Here is a 21,945-nt window from a genome sequence, read left to right as displayed (position 1 = left end):
AGATAGAGAAAATACTTGAGCAAAAATCTGAGTTTACCTTGTTTTTATAGTAAGATTTTGACAAGTGAGGTGAGTTCATGTAGATTTCCCCACAGTCTAAGGAGGCTGATCTGTGTGTATAAACTTGTGGCTGTAGAGAGTATGCTTGGCGTCTTGTTCACACTGTGTAATATTCTTGTAAACTGTTTGAATTCATTACATAACTGATCACATCTTTCTAATTGTAAAAAACTTCTGATGGAAAGCTGAACCTTATTACATGGTGTGAACTAGAATATCTGCTTTGACAGTCTCACCTGTATTCTGACTCAGAGTTTTGCAGGGATGTGTTACTTTTCAGTTGTTTTATCTGGACTGCTACCCTGTCTGTCTTTAGTGAGACCAACTTTCATTCTAAACAAACTTTTAGCCACAGCAAAGCAATAGTTGTATTAGTGGTTTCCCTTCTTTTGGGACTGGTGGAAATTGGGTATTAGAGAGAGTCTGCTGTTGTTAAAAGGCCTTAATATTCTAGATGGAGAAGTAATAAGTAGAATTGCATGTGCATCTCTTGTGTGGGTCTGAAGAGCAGTGAATTGGGGGAAAGACTGTTAGTCTGTATTTAAGCTTATCCTGGCAAACATTTGTTGACATAAACAACTTCAAAATGTTTGGCCCAATAATAAAACAGGTCAGACAAAAGAATGCCAGCCAACTGACACAGCAGTGCCTTTCCCGACTGTGTGTATTGTGACCAGCCCTGACTTGGCAGGGAGGATGACTGGTGCTGACAAGCTTGATGAGCAAATTTGATTTTGTGATGTGTGAATAGAATCCATAGCTGTAAGGACATTATTGCTTAGTAACTTACTAAACAAAGGCTTCCCTTTGAGAACTATGTAAAATTTGGAAATAGGTAGATTATGCTTTTACATTAAAGATGTGTGAGTGGTTATAAAATGTGGTGACCAAAACCAAGTGAGGACTGGGATGCCAACGACAGTAGTGTGCTACTGAGATGCCTTGGCAAACAGACTTTCCAGCTGCTTTGTACTGTCATTCTTGTGTATTAGACTTGTCAGCTTTGAATACATGCTTTTCACCCTGTTCTTTCTCCACTTCTCCTACAGAGTATTCTTTCATTTGGCAGGAGCTTGTTTTCAGCTCTTGTAAATGACAGTTCAACCCCCAGTGAAAGATTTTCAGATAGGCTAAACTCTATCCAAGCCATTTTTCCTCCCTTTTCAGTTTTAAGAGCTGGTTTTCTCCTTTTGAGAGGTAGGGGGCTGACTCATTCCTCCCAGAGATTGCAGGAAACTGGTCACCTGAGTGAACAACTGAATTCAAGTGCCCAGAGAGGGCCTCTAAGTGGCAGATCACTGACAGTCATGGCTTTAGACTTCTGTGGATTTTGCATTTCATGCTATTAAACTTGAGAGAGGTTTTAAAACAATATGACATCCATTGGTGGAGAATTTCCTGCTGACTTCATACACATCAATGAATGTGTACAACAATACAAGGGACAGAAGAAAAACTGAAAGTAATTTTAAGTCTTTATTTAGATTAAATAGGTGCAGGAACTCATTGGAGACACATTTCCTTGTGCATTCCTTTCACTGTTTTTGCTCAACCGTTGTTTTGATCTTGGCCATTTTCAGACTTCTTACCCTTAAAACTGTGTTTCTGTTGATCTGGCATATTTACACTGTTTTGCTACCTGAGGTTTCTAAATCTGTCCTGAACAGGAAGTCTCTGGTTTAGTGTCTGTTTGGTCTCTGTTATTGTGAATGCAGTGCAGTTGTTGTTCCTGATGACTTCTCTCTCTGCCTTTCCCCAAGTACCACTTGTCACAGACCTTTTGTCTTCTGGAGGCACAGAAACAATGTTTGAAAGATTTTATAAACAAATGATACAGTGATGGAATACAAAGAAATCTCAGTTGGGTGTAGCCAGACCTTTGCTTTTGAGAGTAATTCTCCTGCTTGAGTGCATTATTTTAGTGATAGTGTTCTCCTGGATGGTATGATAAACATTTAGATCAACTCAGTGGTTGTTTTTCACTAGCATTTCCCTTTGAAGTTTGTTACTTCTGTTTCAGACTTGAAGAGACTTGTGTCTGCTTCAAGATCTTTCTTTCGTTTTTCCCCTTCTCACTTATTTTGCTTTCCCCTCCAGCTCTGTTGTTCTGGCAAGATACACTATCAAATTTTAATGGTAACAAACTCCATTTTGGGGTCAATTTTGCTTTAATTAATCTTTGGAGGGGTGTTGTTTTGTCTTCACCTAACACATAAGGAACCCTTAGAGACTTTTTTGACTTATAATGACAAGTCTGTAGTTGTGAGTCACACTGAAGTCCCCAGAATAAATCATGTTTGATGTATGTCTGTGTTATACTCCTTCTTGAGCCCTCTCAAACTGACAATCTGTAGATTGCTTGGGCTGCTGTATGGCCTTGTTTCCCCTCCCTTATTTGCTAGGGGTCCGAAAGTCTACCCACCATGTTGCCAGAAGGATCTGGCTATCGGATGTGGGTGTTCTGATCACATGATTAGGAGCTCTTCAGACACAAGTGAGCATCTGTGCATGAGAAGACAGGGACACCATCATTATCTTGACTAGGCAAGAGATGCAGTTCTGATCAAATGGTGCCCTTGTGCTGACCATCTCTAGTCCATTGACCACAGTGCTCACGCCCTTCATGTGGGGGCTGCATGTATACTGGTTAGACAGAGATGGCTGATGGGGATGTTTGTGGCTTGTAGTCTTCAAGTACCTTCACAAAAGCCCATCCATCCCAACTCTGCCAATGAAAATAATTACTTCTGATGAAAGATTGTGGAATATCTATCTACCTCTGGAGGTTTGTAAGAAGAGATAAGATGCGAACTCTAGGGACTACCTCTGTAAGAATTTCAAAACTTAAGTCTACACACTGGACATATTTCTTAATAAACTAATTTGAAATACCTCTGATTATTAATATCCTAATTCCTGAAGATAAATGTTACTATAACTTTGATATATTTTCTGTGCATCTGTTCCATTTTGTGTCTGTGGGCATCAGTACAACTTTGCTGGTTTTCATTTTCATCACTACCTTTGCCTGGAACTGCCTGGTACTCCCAACAGCATTTATTCTTGTATTTATGGAGTACAAATGATGGATTAAAGCCTGAAGGGACCATTAAAATTACTTGTATTCATTTTAACAGCTATAAAACTTTTCTGAGTGTTAGGAGGTGGCAATGGCTATACTGGCTTAGCTAAAACTGTGTCTAACCCGTTGCCTGAGCTCTGATGATTGCCAAAAGTGAATAGCTAGAGAAAAGTAAAAATGAGAGGTTAGTCATATGCTCTAAACTTTTTTTGCTTAGTAGAACTCTTGAGCTGTTGCAAGTTACATTGGTTTAGTACAATTCTTGGTAGTTCAGTAGAATAAAGTGTGGAGTAGTTGAATGAAAAGTTGGGAAGGCAGGTTCAAAAGGAATTAACTTAATTCAGAGGCAACAGTTAGGTTTTGTGTACAGGAGCAGCTGTGGTGCATCACTTGTGGATGCTGGGGAACTGGACTGCTGAAGGCAGCCACTCTGGTCTGGGCTCTAAGCTGCAGCACCCACTGCTGTGCAAGGCAAGGCCAGACCCACCAGGGCATTTATTGACTCATTAGTAAATCACAGAGAAACTTAACTTGTCCAGCTCTCCTTGTTTCCAGGTAAACTTCTTGTGTCAATGTTGTGTTTTGGCAAGAAATTCCACAGGTCTCTTACATGAAGAATCACCTTTTTCTGCTTTAAGACTCCTTCTTGCTCACTTTAATCATCTGAGGTGTGTTACACAGAATTGAAAGACAGAGAGAAACAATCGATTCTATCTGGTATTTTCATGCCTTTTAAAATTTTCTAATCTGTTTTCATATCCCCTATAAATAATTTCTTATCCAAGGTTACAGCATCCACTATTGTTGCTTTCATGGAAACTGCTTCAAGCCTGGATTGCCTTCCCCATTAAGTTCCCAACTCTGAGCTATAGTGTGCCTTTACATCGATGTTTGTTTGTCATAAACAGCCTCTGCTGCTATTGTGGATGCATTGAATCATGGCCATGTTCAGTACCAGGCTTTTGACATTTTTTTGCCCTAGCTGTGCTTGAGTCAGTTAAAAATCATTATATGTAGCTGTAAATTAAGATAAAGACAAGTTATGTAGAACTTTCCTAATTTACTGCTGTGTAAGAGGAATTTTCCTAGACTGCGTCCTGTTACAAATAGAGCTTCCTTGTCCCTTCCAGCAGGAAAAGTGCCTGTGAATGGTAGATAGCTTTTACCTTAGTATACTTCCTGAGTTGAGGTTTTTTTCCTTTGACAATGTATAAGCTAGTTGGAATTGAAAACAAAATAAAATATCCTGATATGTGGCATGTAGGGGAATAAAGCCTGGGGCAGAGTGGTCCATAGGAGACTTGCTGTTGTACCCAATACAAACATAAAAAATTTGTGTGTAGCCCCCACACCTGCACACCTGACAGCAGTGATCTGCTGTACTGATGTGTCATGTTGTACTAGGTGGATTCCTTAGAAAAATTTAGGTGCCTCTAGCCTAAATATAATGTCTTGTCACCAGAAAAATGGCTCTGAGTTGAAACTATTCTCTGAGCAACACTGGATCAATTTGCACTGTACGTAATTGTCTGTATTGACTTGTTTGTTATAATGGCCACAGACAACAGAGAATTGCCCTGCTCGGTGGGGATGTGAGTCAGCTTATATTAGATCCTCTTTTTCTTTTTCATAAGCTAGACTTTCCTGAATTTGAAAGCTTTTTACCACAACTTGCAACGCAGCACTCTAGCGCATGAGAAACTTTAATTCCACGCACCAGCGCCTCTTCTGTAACAGAACAGATTGTGGTTTAACCTGTGCTTTGGATGCAACAAGAAGTATTTAAAAAAAACAAAAGAAACCCTAAGGTGGGGTTGGGATTTAGAGGCACATGGCAAGAGGCGTGTGATATAAAAAGCGTCACCATCTCGGAGTGTGTATTTGAGAATTTTTCTGATTTGGCCTAATTTGGGTGTTCAACTTACTTATCAGAACTGACATGTTTAAAGACAGACCTTTGTAGATCTGGGCTTATATGCTAAAGATGCTTAAGATTTTGTTGATACTTTAATTAAAAACTAGTCAACATTTGCCAGAAATATTAATTGATAAACATACATAAATGATGTTGAATTTGTATCAGGTGAAGAATTACTTAATGAACAACTAGAATCTGATTTTGTCGATACCTTTTTCATATATATAATTATCAAAATGGTGATTGATGAAATTATATGAGAAAAAGATGGTTTAATTTAGAAAGTATACTTGCTTGACTTTTTGTGAGAAATAAGTTTGTGTAAATGACATACAGTATTGCAAGTTTACTATTGGCAGCTGCTATTATAACTCTATCTTTTTAACAATTTCTTTTTTCTAACAGTATGGCCTAGAATTCCATGCAGCTGAATACCAAATGGTTTGTAATGTGATTGGATGTTAATTTAGTGTTATAACGTAGTTTCTTCTTTTTTCAGAAAATCATGATGGCCTGCATCAAGTAGTACATGAACGCCTGGGGGAGTTGCGACGTGTTTTAAAAGCAGTGATAAATAAACATCAGACTCTAAATTCAGTTGATATTCTTAGTGCTGCAGGAACAGTTATTGCAAAAGTAAAAGGTAAGGAATTACTACCTTTCATATTCATGGAAAATTGTAATTAGTGACTTGATTGACTTTGGCTTGGAGTTACAGATGGAATTCTACATATACTGAAAAAAAGGTTTTTTTAAAGAGAATGCTTTTGTACTTGTTTAAAAAAATGCCTTCCCGAAGTGAAGAGTAATATTAAGTAGCTTGTTCTGTCATTGATGTGGTAAAATTCTGCTTTTAGGAAGCTAAGTGCAAACCCACGTTTAATTCTAAAAGCACAAACCTTTGATTTTAAGCTTTTCTTTACCTGAGTATCACAGAATAATATCTCAGAGTAATAAACCTGGCATTTATCCACTTTGAGGCTTGCCAAGAATTTTTACCTAATTCTGTGAATGTGTAGGATGGTATTGTATTTATATCAGGGGAAGAAATCTCTGAGCAATCCAAATTTGAATAGTTGAACAGTTATAAATTCCACAAGTGGATCATAACCATGTGTCAAATGTATCAATAGCAACAAGGAAGTGTTGCAGACATGTTAATACTTTCTGTTGTTCATCTTTGCTACTGCAGTTCTTGGCATGCCAGACAAATGCAAATAGTCAACACTCAACTGCTCCAGCACCAGAAATCTTCTCTGTTTAACCTTTTACTGCAGGTCTTCCTACTCTGGAGTCTGGTATATTACTGTGGAACTAGCTTTCAGGGGGAGTAAATCTCTGCCTCTTGCCTGCCTTAAATAATGTAGGAATCTTCCTTCAGAGATGCGTAGTTTAGTTTTTCTTCTTTGTCTAGGCCTTCCCTCTTGTTTCCTGAAATGTCTGAAATGTATTGTTTATTCAATAAAGTGGAAATAATCAGTTGAAATGCTAATATATTCAACTTCCTGATTCCTTTATATGGATTCTTCCTATTGGTATATAGCTTTGCCAGTTGATTTTGGCAGATACTAGCCAAGCTTCACGTTTTCTTGGTGTTACACACAGAGTTTCCTATAGTTCTGTACCTGGCGTTTCAAATGATCATGGGACAGGACTATGACTTCTGAACTTGCTTTAGAGGTTTGTACATGACAGCAGAAACACAGAGTATCCCTTGTGGTGCTGTTTGCTTGTTGATTGTGGGGAGAATCAAGTACACGCATACAGTGGTAGTCAGCGTTTAGTGAACATAATTCTTCCACTTTAGACAAGCTGTTTCCATGCTTAAGTGCTATGGTGAGAAGACTGCATCCTCTACTCTGCCCTAATTTCAGTGGTCACAGGATGATGTTCAGCTGTTCTTTAATTTAAGAAATGATGAGGAAAAGTGACCTAAGGTATGCAAGTAAATTGTGTCACATCAGCCTTTGCTAAATTATGTTTTAAAAAACCATTGCAATATCATCTATTCTCCCTGAACTACCTAGTTTATTAATATTGTTCTTGATGTGCGTATTAATCAGTCTGTACTGAGTTCACAAGGTGAAGTAGTAGAATAATTTTCCTTGTCTTGCATGCAAGGCTGTTGAGTCCATAATTATGTTGGCTTTTTGTCCAATTTTTCTTTAGAAGTCCATGATGACTCCAAGGTCACTTTCTTTAGTTTTAGTGCTAAGCCAGTTTTCCACACCTAGATTTATTTGTTCTCTCTCCTGCCCTTTTACTTCAGAAGTGGAGAATTAAGTGCTTTGTTGAATTACATTATCCATTCCTCCAGCATATTGCAGCCTTCTGAATTTGATGCCATACTTTTTTTCTCTTCTTGGTGCATAGTGTTCTGTCATACAATAGATGATAGCAGGTTGAACCCTGGGCAGATGCATTTTTGTTTTGTACTTTTCCTTACATGCTTCAGTTTCTATCTGTTTTTATGGGTTTAGCTTAGATACACAGAAGAAATGCTTTGCTGTGAGAGTGATGAGACAGTGGAACGAGTTGCCCAGAGAAGCTGTGGATGCCTCAAGCCTGGCAGTGCTCAAGGCCAGGTTGGATGGGGCTTTGAACAACCTGGTCTAGTGGAAGCTGTCCTTACCCATGGCAAGGGGTTGGAATTACGTGAACTTTAAGATCCCTTCCAACCCAATCTATGAACTTTTGGCTGAAGTGAATAGAAACTTGCTCTATGGCAAATAGTCTTTCCTGTGATCCAGACTGTGTGACCTGACCACACGAATGCAAGGAAGGGGAACTCCGGATCACAGTAAAGATGGTCTCAGTCAGTATTGCCTCAATATTTGTAGCCATTGATACCAAGCGGTACTTTGATATGAAGATTCTGTTAATGCCTGTCAGTGTTTGCTCAGACACATACTGTATTTGTCACCTCTGGAGATGGAAATGGGGAGATTCAAGACTTCAGGACTTTCTGACTGGTACTTCAGTCTTACTTCTCTGTGAACAGCAAATCTACAGACTGTCTCTTCCCTAACATAATCTGTGGTAAATGTGAAGGCAGTTTGCCTTTAGCACCTGTTTGGTTTTTACAGCTGTTCTTTTTCTGAGAATCATACTACTCCAAGTTTATATTCGAACTGAAGTGTGTGACAGCTGGTGCTGAAAAAGCGGAAACAAAAATTCTGCACATTGTGGTGATTGTAAGCATTTCAGACCTCAGATTTGCTTACTTTGACCTGTGTGTAACACATGCATTCACAGGTTTTCAGCTGTGGTTATTTCACCAGAGGTAATGCAGCTTTTGAATAAACAGGAAGCTACAAGAATGTGAGGAGCTGGTAAAACATATCCAGTATCCTTTTTCCTCTGGCTTCCCTGTCTTTGTTAATGTGACATTATGAAAAGTTCATGTGACTCATCTGTTTCTTGTCATTGGAGGACAGAACTATAAAAAGATATGGAAGCACTCTGTAGTTGAATTTATGTTTAGGAGGAAAATTAACCTGGCATGGAAAAATTCTGAAGTTTATTTAGGAGAGGATGAAATAGAAACAAGCTGGGATTTACACGTGATTCTACCTCCTGCTTTTTGAGTCTTTGCATAATATCAGTGTTTCAAATCCAGTTTTTCTTTGGAACTTTCTATAGGGACATACTGCTATTAGAACAAGCAAATGTCTTTTGCTCTTCATTAAATCAGTTACAATAACTTTGGAACCTTAGTGATTCAAAAAGTCTTAGTGTCTTGTGAAGTGTTCTCATAACTATGACAAATTAAACACAATACCTGCCTTTAGATTACTGTGAGTGTGAATATTTCAAAGGCTAACAAAAAGTAGAGTTCTTGTGACCCTCTTTTAAGCTTCTTGGCCTTTTTTCAATACCTTCAATGGGAATGATACAAATGTACTCCTAGTCTGCTTTGGATGTTCAATGCTTTTCCTTTTAGACAGATTGAAGGAAAAACTAGCTGCAACATGTGATCTGAATCTTGCTACACAGAATTGTGCTTGACAGTACAGACTTGCCAGATTTGTACTATTTTGGATGGAGTGCTTAATGAAAAATGTCTTTTAAATAACACCTCACTTGACCTGGAAGAATTGAAGCTTATTGAAGCATCTTGCTTGGAACCTGTTTAGATTCCTGTTTCTGTAAGTCACTTCCCATTCTGGCACAGTATCATATTTGTATTTTACTTTTCCACTTAATGCCTTTAAATAGTTGATGATCTCAGAGTACATGGTTCTCCCATGTTGAATTCAAGTTTGTACCCTTTTGCTCTTAATTACACCCTTTGACTTAATTACTAGAACGAACACTTGTCTTGTAGAAGTTTTCTATTTAGACATAGGTTTTTTTGGTAGTAGTTCTTCATCAAGAAGAAATACCTCAAACAAGATGAAGTAATTTCAATTTTGTTGTTGTATCTGTGATGTACATTCAGAGCAATATTTATTATGGAGGGAGTAGGAAACAGTTCTTTGCAATTGTCTTGTTGGCATCCAGCTTAAATTGAGGGTGCTGCCAAACCTGGTAGTAAGTACAGGCTGGTGAAATTATATGGCACTAAGAACTAAAAGTAGAACAGTGGGACTTGGACAGCCTGTTGATCCTTTCTAGGATACAAAAATATTCTTCTGCCTCTTTCCAGTCTCTGTACTATTGCTCTTCACTTATGTTCTTCTCCCCGTTTATTTTGCATGTTTTTGAAGAGGAGAGGTAATAACAAGAAGTATTACAAGTCTTTGTTTCCAGAGTGGGAGTGGTCTTTTGGTCTTTGTTGGGTTTTTTGTTTGCTTGGGTGGTTCTTTTGTTTTTTAAATAGTTCTGAAAGGTTTATGAAAACATTTTTGTGAGTTTAAAGATAAAATTGGTTGCAAAGGTACTCAGTTCCAAGAAGTCAGCTGGTTGCTTACTTCTTATGTCAGCTAGTAAAGCATGGATTGAGGATGTATTCTTGTCTAAAAAATACGTGTTGTTACCATATCTATCTATCATGTATGAGAAAACTGACCTGCAGAGAGGGAATTCTGCAAGCTTGTCCAGGCTCTGCAGACTGACTGCAAGGCGGCTTTGCTGCTGTCAGTCCTGCATCTGTGTATGGGCAGCAGGGTTGAGGCAGTGAATGAACTTGTGCAGACTCCAGCATGGCTGTGTCCTATGGGCTCTGTGTGTGTGAGTTCACTGGGAATTATCAATCTCCTTTTAAAGGCCCCTTCAGTCCTGACAGCTGTCAGTCTTTTCTTCGTCTTTTAGCAACATTGCTCAAATGTCCTCAGGCAATGCTTCAACTTCTGGGATTCTCACTTCCAAAACCTTCATGGCTGTTTTGGGTTCCCCAGCCTGGTGTACTTGATTCATAAAAGTTTGATGGCATGACCCAAGAGCTGAAACTGCAGCATACTGCAGCATTTTTGAGATTGCCAAACCCACCTCAGTTTGAAGACAGCTTTGGAAATAGAGATCCACTGCAATCTAGGCTTGCATTTCTGGTACTGGATTTGGATTTTAATGTATCATTGCCATATGATTTTTTGAAGTTCATTATGTGTCATCTGAAATCTTACTTAAAAGAGTTGTCTAGTTGTATACTTGCTTTGAAATCTGTAGAACTATAGATAGATAGCTGTCATTTCCAGACATGGCAAGATTACTATAGTTCATTGTTGTCAGTAGCTATTGTGTGCAGTCAGGATGTCCTGGGGAAAGAGAGTGCGTGGTTTAAAGTTGACGTTAAGTACATCAGCATTCCAGTGGTGGTAAGCTAGAAAAAAGCTGGTGGTATTCTACCGAATTACTAAGAGATTACACTGACCTGTTTTGGGAGAAGTGAAAAGAAGTAAATCTGAAAAAAAAAATGGAGATTTGTTATTCCTTTTGTGATGGATCCTGAAAAGAAAGGATTTCTCTGGCATATAAAGTGTAAAGCTTAACAAAACTCTTCCTGGAACAGGAAGGCAGAGTGAAACAGACGGCATTTCTTTAGGGAAAGGCTCTCTATTAATGTCTTGTTAACTAAGTGAAAGAAGTGCTCTCTCTGAAGACAGTGCAGCTAATGGATATATGAATGTTTTTGTGGTAAGTGCTTTGAATGCTTAGACAATTTTTGCTAATTAGTTCTAATTTTGAAGCAGTTTGCATTTCATGCTAGCTTTTAAATTATTTTTCCAGTCATTAGGGACTGGTAATCAATAGGTCTCATTGTGACTGTCGTTGGTTAATGATTTGAAATGCAAAATTTAGACTTATGCACAACATTATTTCTCGAACATTGAGGTTTTCAACTAACCTGAATTTTAAAAAAAGAAATCCACTGCAATTTACAAAACTATTAAAAAAAATTTGTGGAGCTTTATCGAATCTTATTTCAAACAAAGGTGCCAGAGGCATTTTTTTGTGTAATTACAAAGTGTAGATGAACGAAGAGGTAGGAGAAGCTGCAATTTAGTAGTGAACTGTGTCAACAGACTGGTAATATTATTGTAATATGCAATAATTGGTTTTTACTGTAGGCTTATTACAACACTATTTCGTATCTGCAAGTAATTGTAAAAATAGCCCATGAGAAGAATATGTATTTCCTGTCATGGCTTTGTATAGAAATAGTTGTTATAAAATGTTGATCAAGTCTGTTGACATAGTGTGTTATAAGGAATGGATTTAACTGTGTTACTTTACTGGTTAAAAACTTTTCCTTTCACAAAGGAAGTCTAATGGAGGAGCAGATTACTGTACTTTCTTTGTTTTTTACCCGTTAGTATTTCGGCACCTGGCAGGAAGTTTGAATACTTTTTAAGATTAAAGCCTGTTAATTTGCTGAGAAAATTTGTATAGAATAGGCAACATTTAAACATTATTTTATTTTTGCTACTTCTACAAGTCATAGTATTCTATTTGTACTTGAAATGTGAGGACAACAGATTAACCTTGTTAGATTTTGCAAAAAGTGATATGGGTTGAGCATCTGTACATGTGTCATTACAATATCTCTGGAATAGGCGTGAGCATGTGTCATATCTACAGAAATAAGAATATTGCATTGCTTTAAAAAGTAAAAGGGAAAAAAGTAAACAAAAAAAAAAATACTAAGTGAAGTAGTCGTTTCTTACAATGTAACTGGGAAAAACTTTCCTTCAGAGGATGGTTTAATCTCAAAGGAATGTATACAGTTTTTTGACAAAAAATCTCCCAGTCACCATTGATTAAGGAGTTAAGTTGAAAACAGACAAAAAATGGTCGTGCTTTTTGTCTTGTCCTTTCTCCCTCCCTCTTCTTGTTTAGTAGTTGTTAATAGAAACTCTGAATCATTCATCTTGTCTCATTATTCCTGCTTGTTGTGGAAGTGTGCTAAAGGCTGTGTTGAGTGGTTAAGTACTTGATCACCACTTTAAACCATCTAGTTTGTCCAGCAACACTCTTCTTTCTATTTGGGACCACCAATAGTTATACTGAGTTTCTTCCCCACTTTTAACAGGAAATACAGAGGGGCTTTTGCCAGACTGTGGAGCTAATAATTGAAGGGTTTTGCAGTGGACATCACCTTTTGATAGCTTTCTGCTTGCCTGTACTCAAGTCAGAAATGCAATGTTGTGGAAATGCATTCAGTTGAGGGGGCACCTCCACAAACTACTGCTGGCATTTCTACTCAGAAAATAAACAGCTTTTCCAATATCTGACTGCATTTGTGAGCTGCTTTGTGGTGCTGCTGCTGTGTGATTTGACTCTAGTTGGTAAATTACTGTTTTTGTTGTCCGTGCATTACCAACATTTCCACACAAAGCTGCTCCTTCAGTGGGAAGATACAGGAAGTGCAGGAGTAATCTGATTTCATTGTGGGAAGCATCTGGATTGTGTTACTTTTTCCCTTTAGTGTTTATTTCTTACCAATCTTTAAAACGATGTTTTCTCAGTTATTTGGAAAAGCATGATGTTGTATGTTCTGTAGGAGACTTTGTGTATAAAATTTGTTTCTAGGCCTGGTAAACTTGTTTAACTGACCCCACCTCTCACTCATTTGGTTTGCTTTTTTTTTTTTTTGGAAGCGGTGAACTTCAAAGAAGTTAATGAAGAAAACAAGAGAGAACTCTTCAGTGAAATATTTTCTTCCATTGAAACATTGGCATTCACCTTTGGAAACGTGTAAGTTGGAATCCAGAAGGAGTTTTTAAAGAACTCAATGGAACTGAACCAAATTAAGACACAGCAGTAATGAAAGCTTTAATTTTCTTTTGGACAACTATTTTCTGATAAAGTAATTTAAATTAGCTACATCTAGTAAAATTTTACGATTTGGGGTTTTTGTCAGTTTGATTTTTTTCTTAATAAGGAAATCTAGGATGGTATAGAAATTGCAGAGAATACGACTACTAAAAATGGTTTGCAGAACTTTTCAAGGACTTATTTGAATTCTTGAATTCAGTGATACAGAATTGCTTGGTGAGGTAAAGTAATGAAGTAACACAATTCTTTGTTTTTCTGGCAGCGTTTCAGACTTCCTTATGGGAGATGTAGACAATGGCTCGTCATTGGGACTTCCTGTATCTCGGAGAAGTCGGGTAGGCTGAACACGTTCTCTTGGAGTGTAAAATTATATCTGTTAAAGGAGACTTCAGTTTCACTGAAACTCTCTGCATCTTGGGGCTGGGACACTTGGAGTTGTCCGAGTTTTTAAAGCAAGATTTAACCCAGGGAAAATGTGTATTCAAGGTTTCAAATATTTGAATGTATTCTCAATTCTGAATGATAACCATGACTTGAGAGGCCTACCTGCTGTCATTGTTTTTGAGATTTTTTAATGAGTTAAGTGGAAATAAATGTGGAAAAGTAAGATTTGAATGATTGCTTACTGAAGTAGTTAGACTATTCCCTGTTAAACCTGTAAACCAAAGGGTTAATGACTTCATTTTGGATTTAAAGACTCATATTCATGACAAAATGACCTTTTCTTCTTTCTGACCCCACTTTGTGCTGTAACTGTTCCAGCAACAATTCATTAAACGAACTGTCAACTTATAGATAGCGTCAAAGAAAAGCACTAACATTTTAAACTTCCCTTTAAACACACTGAAGATATGATTGAAAAATGATTAGTACCAAATTCTGTTTTGAATTTTTGTGTATTGAAAAGCAGACTTTAAGGTAAATCAATTGAGTTTAAGACTTACATACAAGAAAGATACAATTGATAATGAGCGTGTATTGCAAGCTAAGTTGCAGTAAGGTTAAAAATGTTAGATTGTGTATTTTTATAAAGACTTCGTTGAAACATACCTAAGACTTAGCATTTCTTCACACAAGCTTGTGTGCAGCAAGCCGTGCAGCTACAGCTGAGTAGTCTTTTCGAAGTTTCACTATGTTTGATAATGCATTTTTCTCCCATGTGTGTTATCACACAAATTCTATTTCTGTAACTGCTACAAAACTTACCTTCATAAACAATATGGAGTAAAAATAGGCTACTCAGAAAACTGGTTCCAGCAAGCTTCAATTTAGGTCACTGATAAAAAGTATGAAATAAAATAGCATAGAACCCAGCATCTCATGTAAATTAAATGAGGTTATTTGAAGAAGTACTGGCTCATCTCATTGGTTTACCAGCAGAAAGAAGGTGCTGAATTTACCAACATTTTAATTGTGAAATGGTTTTGCATTGCAAAAATATGTGCTTGTGGAAAGAAATGATCTTATATATTGTATTGGGAAGTAAATGATTGATTGTCTCAAAGATGACTCTTCTGAACATGGGAGTGAGGGGGAAGGCCAAGGGGAAATTTTAATATAGTGAAATGAAGAAAGGATTCCATTCTAGATGCTTCAGAAGAAATCACCAACTTCTATTTAAAACCCTGCTTTTATATTATCTCATGCTTTTCCTAATGTGAAGGTGAACAATCACAAATTTTGGAGCAGGTAGGGTAACATAGTTCAGTTTCCTAGAAATCTGTCTCAAGTGCATTTTCATTTAGGCAAATAAATGCATATTTAACAGGTCAATCATTTCACTTTGATTTACAATTCAGAGAAATTTGTAGGCCAAATAGCAGTTGAGTGTTAAGAGGAGTTTAATGCAAAATATTTAGTAGCCATTAAATATTTTCTGTAGTTGTGTATGTTCAGTGATCATAGCAGCTAGCTGTATTTTAAAGAGGACATAACATTTTGGTAGAATTTAACATGTAAATACTTTGAGGGTTGATTAAGGATTTTAAAAGATTTAATTGCCTCTTTAGTTAGGGACCTCCCTAATTAAGCTGATGAGGATGGCTCCAAGGAGGGGGGTGGGCAGCATTGGTCTTGCTTCTCTTGACTGCAGGGGAGTCTACATTCTTTACTTAAGGCATTCCACTTGGAAGCTTAAGTTAAATGATATGTATACCCCCTCTTAGCAAATGTAATTGTTCTCATTTTAGCTCTTGTAGTTCAACCAGATGCACAAGGTGGAAGCGAAGACATTTTTTAATTAAAGACAAAAGCACTTTAACATATACTGGAAGAGACCAGACAGACATGTCTGACCTTTCATTACTCAACAAGCTGTTTGAATGCTATTTGATGCTGTGCAGCTCTGAGAGCATAATAAAGAAGGAGGATAAATTTTCAAAGTGTGTGAAGAGATTTGCTTGTGTTAGGATGAGAGTCTTGGGTAATGAGGGGGGAAAAGGCAGAAGAGACTGGTTGAAGTTGGAAACAAGTCAGGCATTTAATTTTAGCTAGGACTACGGGGATGAGTCATTGGGTTGCTTGAGGGGGACAAGCTGTATGGATCATGTTCTGATAGTAAGTTGTAGGACACAGATAAAAGCATTTGCTCATGCTAGCTTCTAAAATTTGGTATTACATACTTGCAGTGGGTGAACGTGAAAGAATGAGTGACCTTTGATTAGCTGCTTTAACTACTGTGCCTGGTTTACTGGAAAGGAGTGAACAGTTCTCAGGACTTCTATGATTTAGGTCTTATAGAAACGGGAAATAATTTTTAGGACCAGAACTTAAAAGTGCATATGGAGGTTTTCTAATTACTGCTTTTTCTCTACTAACAACTGTTAAATCTACTTGAAGACAGTAATAATTTTTATAAAATCTGAACAAAATCTAGGCATGTTCAAGCTTTCTGTGCAACTAAATGTTGACCCATTGCTGAATTCAGATTTTAGGGTTTTTTACCAATTTAGTTTGGTACAGCTTCAGATAGGTTTGACACCTGTTCTAGAAAAGTCCTTCAATTTTCTTGAAACTCCCTTGTATTAGACAGCCACTGTATTTCACTTTCTTAGGAATGAAGCAGGTCTTTAGGCTGTAGTTTGATGTCATTGATGATTAATACCTTGCATGTTTTGGTCTATGGAAAAGCTGCTTTTCCTGTGAAATAAACAATGATTCTTGAGAGAGTTTTGTGTGATTTATGATCCGTTTTTAAATACAATTTTTAAAAAACCCCAAGAAACCCAAGCTACTTTAATCATTGGTAACTGTGCTCCATTTTAGTGAATTTCTGAAAGCCAAATTCTAAATGAAAACAAGCTGTTCTTGCAAAGCTTAAGGGTACTTTGCAGCTATTCCTTAGCCTTTGCTTTCTGTCTGCTTTGTGCTTCTAATTTTTCAAAAGTAGTTTATTCTTTTAAAATCATGTAGGGTTTGATGTCTTTGTTTTGCTTCGGCTTTTAAGGGGGTAGGTGTTACAAAGTAAACTTTTTATTCATTTAAATTTGTTGAGCAGTCAGGTCTACAGCAAAGTCTTACAAATAATTCAACTTGCACAATTAAAGGGGTAGCAAAATGCAGTGAGGACAAAGGTAGGGATGACATGATATGCTAAATTCCTTTTATTATTGGATTACATTCTGTCAGGTTGTACTGATTGTCAGGGCTTCATTAGCAAGTGTTACTAGTCAGCTGTTGTGCCTACAGTGCACCACCTGCAAGTAATTTACAAAAAATCTTAACTTTATTCCCTTGAGGAAGAAATACAGGATTGTAATGGCTTGTAGAATGGTGTCTGGTTTATGTATCTGGCATTAGGTCTGTGTGAAAAGGCTTTTAAAAGATAGGTAGGGATTTAAGAAAAGCTGAAGCTCACTTAATTGTTTAACAAATCTGGTTGATATTTAACTCTTTCATCACAGACTTTCAAGATTGTTGATTTAAAGGTGTATAATGATTCCTTACTGTTTATTCTTTCTCATTTGACAGCAATGAGAGTTTAAAAGATGTTGTGCCTTAAATGAGAGGGAGTGATACAGATATTTTTTATTTGCAAAAAAATAAAGAGGCAGATAACGCTATTTATATTGTTAGCTTTCAGTTCCAATGAGAAGTTTTCTTTGCTAACTTAATGCTTTATTTCTTGTATACCAGTCTTTTGAGAATCTTTCTGTGGAGTCTGGGGGTTCACTGCATGAAAGGGATGATATTCAAGGTAGGTCATTCATTTAACATTGTTAAACACAATTTTGTAATCTGTGGGGTTTTTTCTTCTAAAAATGTTCCAAGTAAGTTGCTAGATCACTTTTTTACACCTGTGCTGTATTTACAACTTCATGTGAAAAAGAAAGGTTATTGCAAAGATTTCAAAACCAACCGAGATGGTTTTTTTGGTGGGGGGGACAGTGGGGAAGAACTAAGGGCTGAAGCCCCTTCTGTGTGTTATCATAGGATTGGTGTTTTGTTGGGTCACTTTCTTGAAGAAAGTTATGCTGACCATATGACTACTCCAGATAAAATACTATGACCCTTTAATTTCTTCTAAAACCTCTGTCAGTCCTGTTTAGAGTCAACTAGCATTAAAGACCAACTCAAGATCAGAGCTGCTTAAGCATTCACAGTTGGCTAATACTGGCTTTGCTCTCAGTGTGTGGTCATGTCTAAAAACCACTTCTTTGTGTTGGATGCTTTATTTGCAGGACATCTTCGAGCAGAGGAGGTTGATAGCATGCTCCTAAGAAATGACAGTGGAATTGAGTCGGCTCTGTCCTATGCTAAAGCATGGTCAAAATATATCAAGGATGTAGTCGCTTGGGTAGAAAAAAAGCTTAGCTTGGGTGAGTGGCTCTTTCTGGCATTTAATCAGCTTTGTCATGATGAAATTAAATCTGTTGTCAGGCCTCTGTGCTGCAGACTGTCAATAATGTGATTTCTAAATTAGTAGCTGTTCTGCTGAAGTGAACAGCTATCGTGCATTTCCTATAATTAAAGGCCTGTAACAAAGTGAAGGTGGTCCCCTCTGTAGTCTGTTTGGTAAAGGAAGACTGTAAAAAGCATTTAGCATGTGTTATAACTGTTGTGTTATAATGTAAACAGTAACTGTGAAATTTTTTTAACAGAAGTGGAGTGTGCTAAAAACTTAGCAAAAATGGCAGAAACTGCTAAAGCTGTTGTTGGACACCAGGTGAGTATACTTTAGGGGCTTTATCTTAATCTTAAAATTTTATTGAATGACTTGGCCAGGAGTAAAACACTAATGTTTAAGAATGGATTTTTAAGCTGATACACAATTGATTTATACAATAAAGCAGTGGTTAAAAGATCTTAGTTTTTCATCTTCCTATCTGTTACAGAAATTGGTATATTTAATATTATTTTTGTTGAATATGCAGATCCACAATTTTCTTTTTTCTGACTAATATCTTGTATGCTTTGTGATTTGGACTTGTGACTTCTTTTCCAAGTAAATTGAATCACAGATGAGAAATTAGTAATTTTCTACATTCATATTGGACATTCATACCTATTTTAGTAAATAATTTACTAAACTTAATTGAAAATTAGTTCAATTATATAGACATTCAAAATGTCATTTGTCTTACCTAGAGCATCAATGTGTTTTGTGTAATTTTAGGATTACATGCCATTCCAGTCAATATTCATCAATGCTTTTCAAAATGATATTGAGAACAGTCAACTTTGGCAACAAACAGCTGCTGCTCTCCAGTCTAACAAATTTGTGCAGGTATGCTTAAAGAAAAAGACAAAAGTTTATATAATTTCATAGAATATTTAAAAGAACAACTCCCAGCCTATGTGCCTTTAATGTACTCCATTAATATTTCCTATCTAGCCTCTTCTGGGAAGGAAAAATGAGTTGGATAGACAAAGGAAAGACATCAAGGAACTTTGGCAGCGAGAACAGAAAAAGATGGTTGGTAATTCTTTCATATCTAACAGTTCAGTCTAGAATTCTTCAAAATTATGAAACTTTCAAACCTAGCCTGTTATGCACTTACTTTCACACAGTCTCTAGGGCTTAGTGAAAGCAGATGTAACTGTCCATTTCATGGCAATCTGGCATTTGTAAGAGGTTATCTTTCATTGACTGTGTACTTGGTACTGCAGCATACAGACCTGTGCATAAGTCTCTTTAAACATCGCATTAAATAACTGAAAAATTAATGTTGTTTATTCTTCTGCTTTTTTTTTTTTGCTGCATTCTGCAGCAAGAGCTGGAAGCTGCTCTCAGAAAAGCCAAGTTGCTGTATACACAACGTCAAGATGAGTATGAAAAGGCAAAATCCTGTACTGCTCGTGCTGAGGAAGAACATCTTAGCTCAAGTGGAAGCTTTGTGAAAGATTTCAGCAAGCAACTGGAAAAAAAACGAAGACTGGAAGAAGAAGCCCTTCAAAAGGTAAAGAGGTTTTGTTCCTTGTTTTTAAAGTTAAGTCTGTACTGGCTTTATTCGCGCTTTCCCAAGGAGGCTATTTGAGTTAAGTTCACATTTTTTATTTTAATCATGCTATGCTCCTTTGGGATTTTATCTTAGAAGGGAATCTCAAATACAAGCATACTGAGTGGAGTTTTTTCTTGCTTCTAGTATCAAGGCCTGTAGTCCATCAACTCTTTATACTTGTGTTTTCTTTAGGCTGAAGAAGCCAATGAACACTATAAAGCAAGCATGGCAGAGGTTGAAGAAAAAAGGAATTATTTGGAAAGCTTTAAAAGTGATGTTTTAACACAGCTTCGGGAGCTTATTTACCAGTGTGATCTTACTCTTAAAGCTGTAAGCATGGCTTTTAAAATATTTTTTGTGCTGATATTTATATATTGTTAAAACTAAGAGAAGGCCCCACAAACTCCATTTTAAATAGAAAGTTTTCAAAGGACAGATGTCAAACCAACAGAAAAAGAAGAAAACTTTTAATCTATTTGTGTTCTCTTTCTGATAGGAATTTAAAAAAAAAGGGGGGGAAGGAGGTGGGTCTTGAATATTCCTGGGTGTTTCATGAGCTGTTGCCTTGTAAGAACCCTAACTACACAATCCTTATAAAATATATTTTCAAAATTTTGATGGCAGTAGTTTTCCTCTGTGGCTTAAGAGTACAGCTTTCTTTGGTTTGATTAGTGCATTAGCAGAGACATTTGGATCAAGCCCAGAATGGATATCAACACACTTCAGCCTTGATGGCAGTCTCAGTTACTGCAGGATCCATTGTGACTAGTAGAATGTACTAGTTTATTGGTGTTATGGAGAAGTGATGGTCAAAACTGCATACAACATGCACAGTTTTAAAAAAGGCTTGAAGAATGTGAGAACTCACTATGCCAAGAGATGTATGGGGGTTTTTGTTTGGGGCTTTTTGTTCGCTTAGGTGAGACAATGAAAATGTAATGCTGGGGCAGAGAGGGAAAATAAAACATCAAACACAAGGAAACCCTAAAACCAACCTGTAAGAACAGTAGAAAGTATAGACAGACTTGTCAGTTCAAGTGTATTTAAATTGCTACTCTGCAACCCAAAAGCTGATGGAGCATTTATGCAGTGGCCCCCTTTTCTGGTCTCTGGCATGTGATAAAATCTTTTAGAAGTGTTCGGTAATTAATGAAGAAAGTGTGCAGTTAATCTGTCTGCTGGGACAGAGTTTTGTCCATTTCATGTCTCAAGACAATATGAAGCTCACCTGGGTTTGGAATTCCAACTGCTTCATTGTAGTGATGACATATATTCACTCCAGAACATGAAAAAAGCCTTTTTGATAGCAAAAACCCTTGCTTGTTTATCTTGATCAAACCAAAGTGAGAGGCAATTGGAATTGCCTTTGTTAGTGGGAGGGTTCAATAACCCAGAGAGGAGAGAAATACTCATGTCTCTATTACAGATGAAGCTTGTGCAAGTCTCCTGAAAATCAACTGCAAAAATTAACATTTTCCTATCTTCTAGAAGTTTTGTAGTCTTATTGTTCAAATAATCTTCTGTGAGAATATTAATTTGGGTTGAGCAAAGTGAAATATTTAGTAAATGATCTACAAATAATGAAAATCTTTTTCTCCCAACAGGCAACAGTTAACTTGTTCCAGCTGCAGCATGCTCAGGTTGTATCTCTGCCAGTTAACTGCCAGTCCCTCTGTGAGAGTGCCAAACTCTATGACCCTGGTCAGCAGTATTCAGAGTTTGTGAAAAATTTGCCAAAGGATGGTATTCCTGTTGAATCAGGTTGTTTTGAAACCCAGAGTTCCCAGGTTGATGGGTAAGTGTCAAAGTGCAGGTGGCAACTGCTTGGTTGAGAATGCAACACTTAGGCACATGTGTTTAACAATAAAGCAGTATTTTTGGAGGAACTAAAGGAATCCTGGTGTTCTACCATGCTCTACTAATCTTTGTCTCATCTTTTAGATAGTAGATGATATATAATGTTGGCATTAAAATTTGCCTCTGAATTCTAAGGCAGAATGTCATTTCATGCAATAATACTTGCTAAAACATTGGAAATTATGCAAGACTTGGTAGTGTTGTATGGCGATACAGTACTGTTGGCAGTACTGATAATCATTTTAGGAAGTCTGAAGAGGTAGTTTTCCTCTTCTACAGGCCTTTCTGCTACATACAGTAGCTTCTTTCATGCTGGTTATATTTGGCAACTTTTTGGCAGGAAGTGTTTCTCGATTTCTGTCTTTTGCTAT

At 37.0% G+C, this 21,945-nt stretch overlaps 1 protein-coding gene across 8 annotated transcripts in view; it reads left to right on the top strand.

The window, feature by feature from the left end:
- Nucleotides 1–21,945, top strand: part of ARHGAP29 (Rho GTPase activating protein 29) — a 51,122-nt gene that overhangs the window by 19,016 nt on the left and 10,161 nt on the right. For 7 of the 8 annotated variants that reach the window (XM_033067876.2, XM_033067875.2, XM_033067877.2 and 4 more), the window contains exons 3-13: nt 5,560–5,703; nt 13,100–13,196; nt 13,540–13,612; nt 17,412–17,472; nt 17,957–18,094; nt 18,377–18,441; nt 18,892–19,002; nt 19,111–19,191; nt 19,487–19,675; nt 19,910–20,047; nt 21,322–21,512. In XM_033067876.2, coding sequence (XP_032923767.1) covers nt 5,560–5,703; nt 13,100–13,196; nt 13,540–13,612; nt 17,412–17,472; nt 17,957–18,094; nt 18,377–18,441; nt 18,892–19,002; nt 19,111–19,191; nt 19,487–19,675; nt 19,910–20,047; nt 21,322–21,512 — 1,288 coding nt within the window. Of the gene's footprint in view, nt 1–5,559; nt 5,704–10,780; nt 11,136–13,099; nt 13,197–13,539; nt 13,613–17,411; nt 17,473–17,956; nt 18,095–18,376; nt 18,442–18,891; nt 19,003–19,110; nt 19,192–19,486; nt 19,676–19,909; nt 20,048–21,321; nt 21,513–21,945 lie in introns of those variants that run through there. The other variant, XM_033067882.2, reaches the window with a different exon arrangement.

Source organism: Catharus ustulatus, chromosome 9, assembly GCF_009819885.2.
Source record: "Catharus ustulatus isolate bCatUst1 chromosome 9, bCatUst1.pri.v2, whole genome shotgun sequence".
Classification (NCBI taxonomy): Eukaryota; Metazoa; Chordata; class Aves; order Passeriformes; family Turdidae; genus Catharus; species Catharus ustulatus.
Note: the sequence above shows the minus strand (reverse complement) of the source record. Positions and strands in the feature narration are given on the sequence as shown.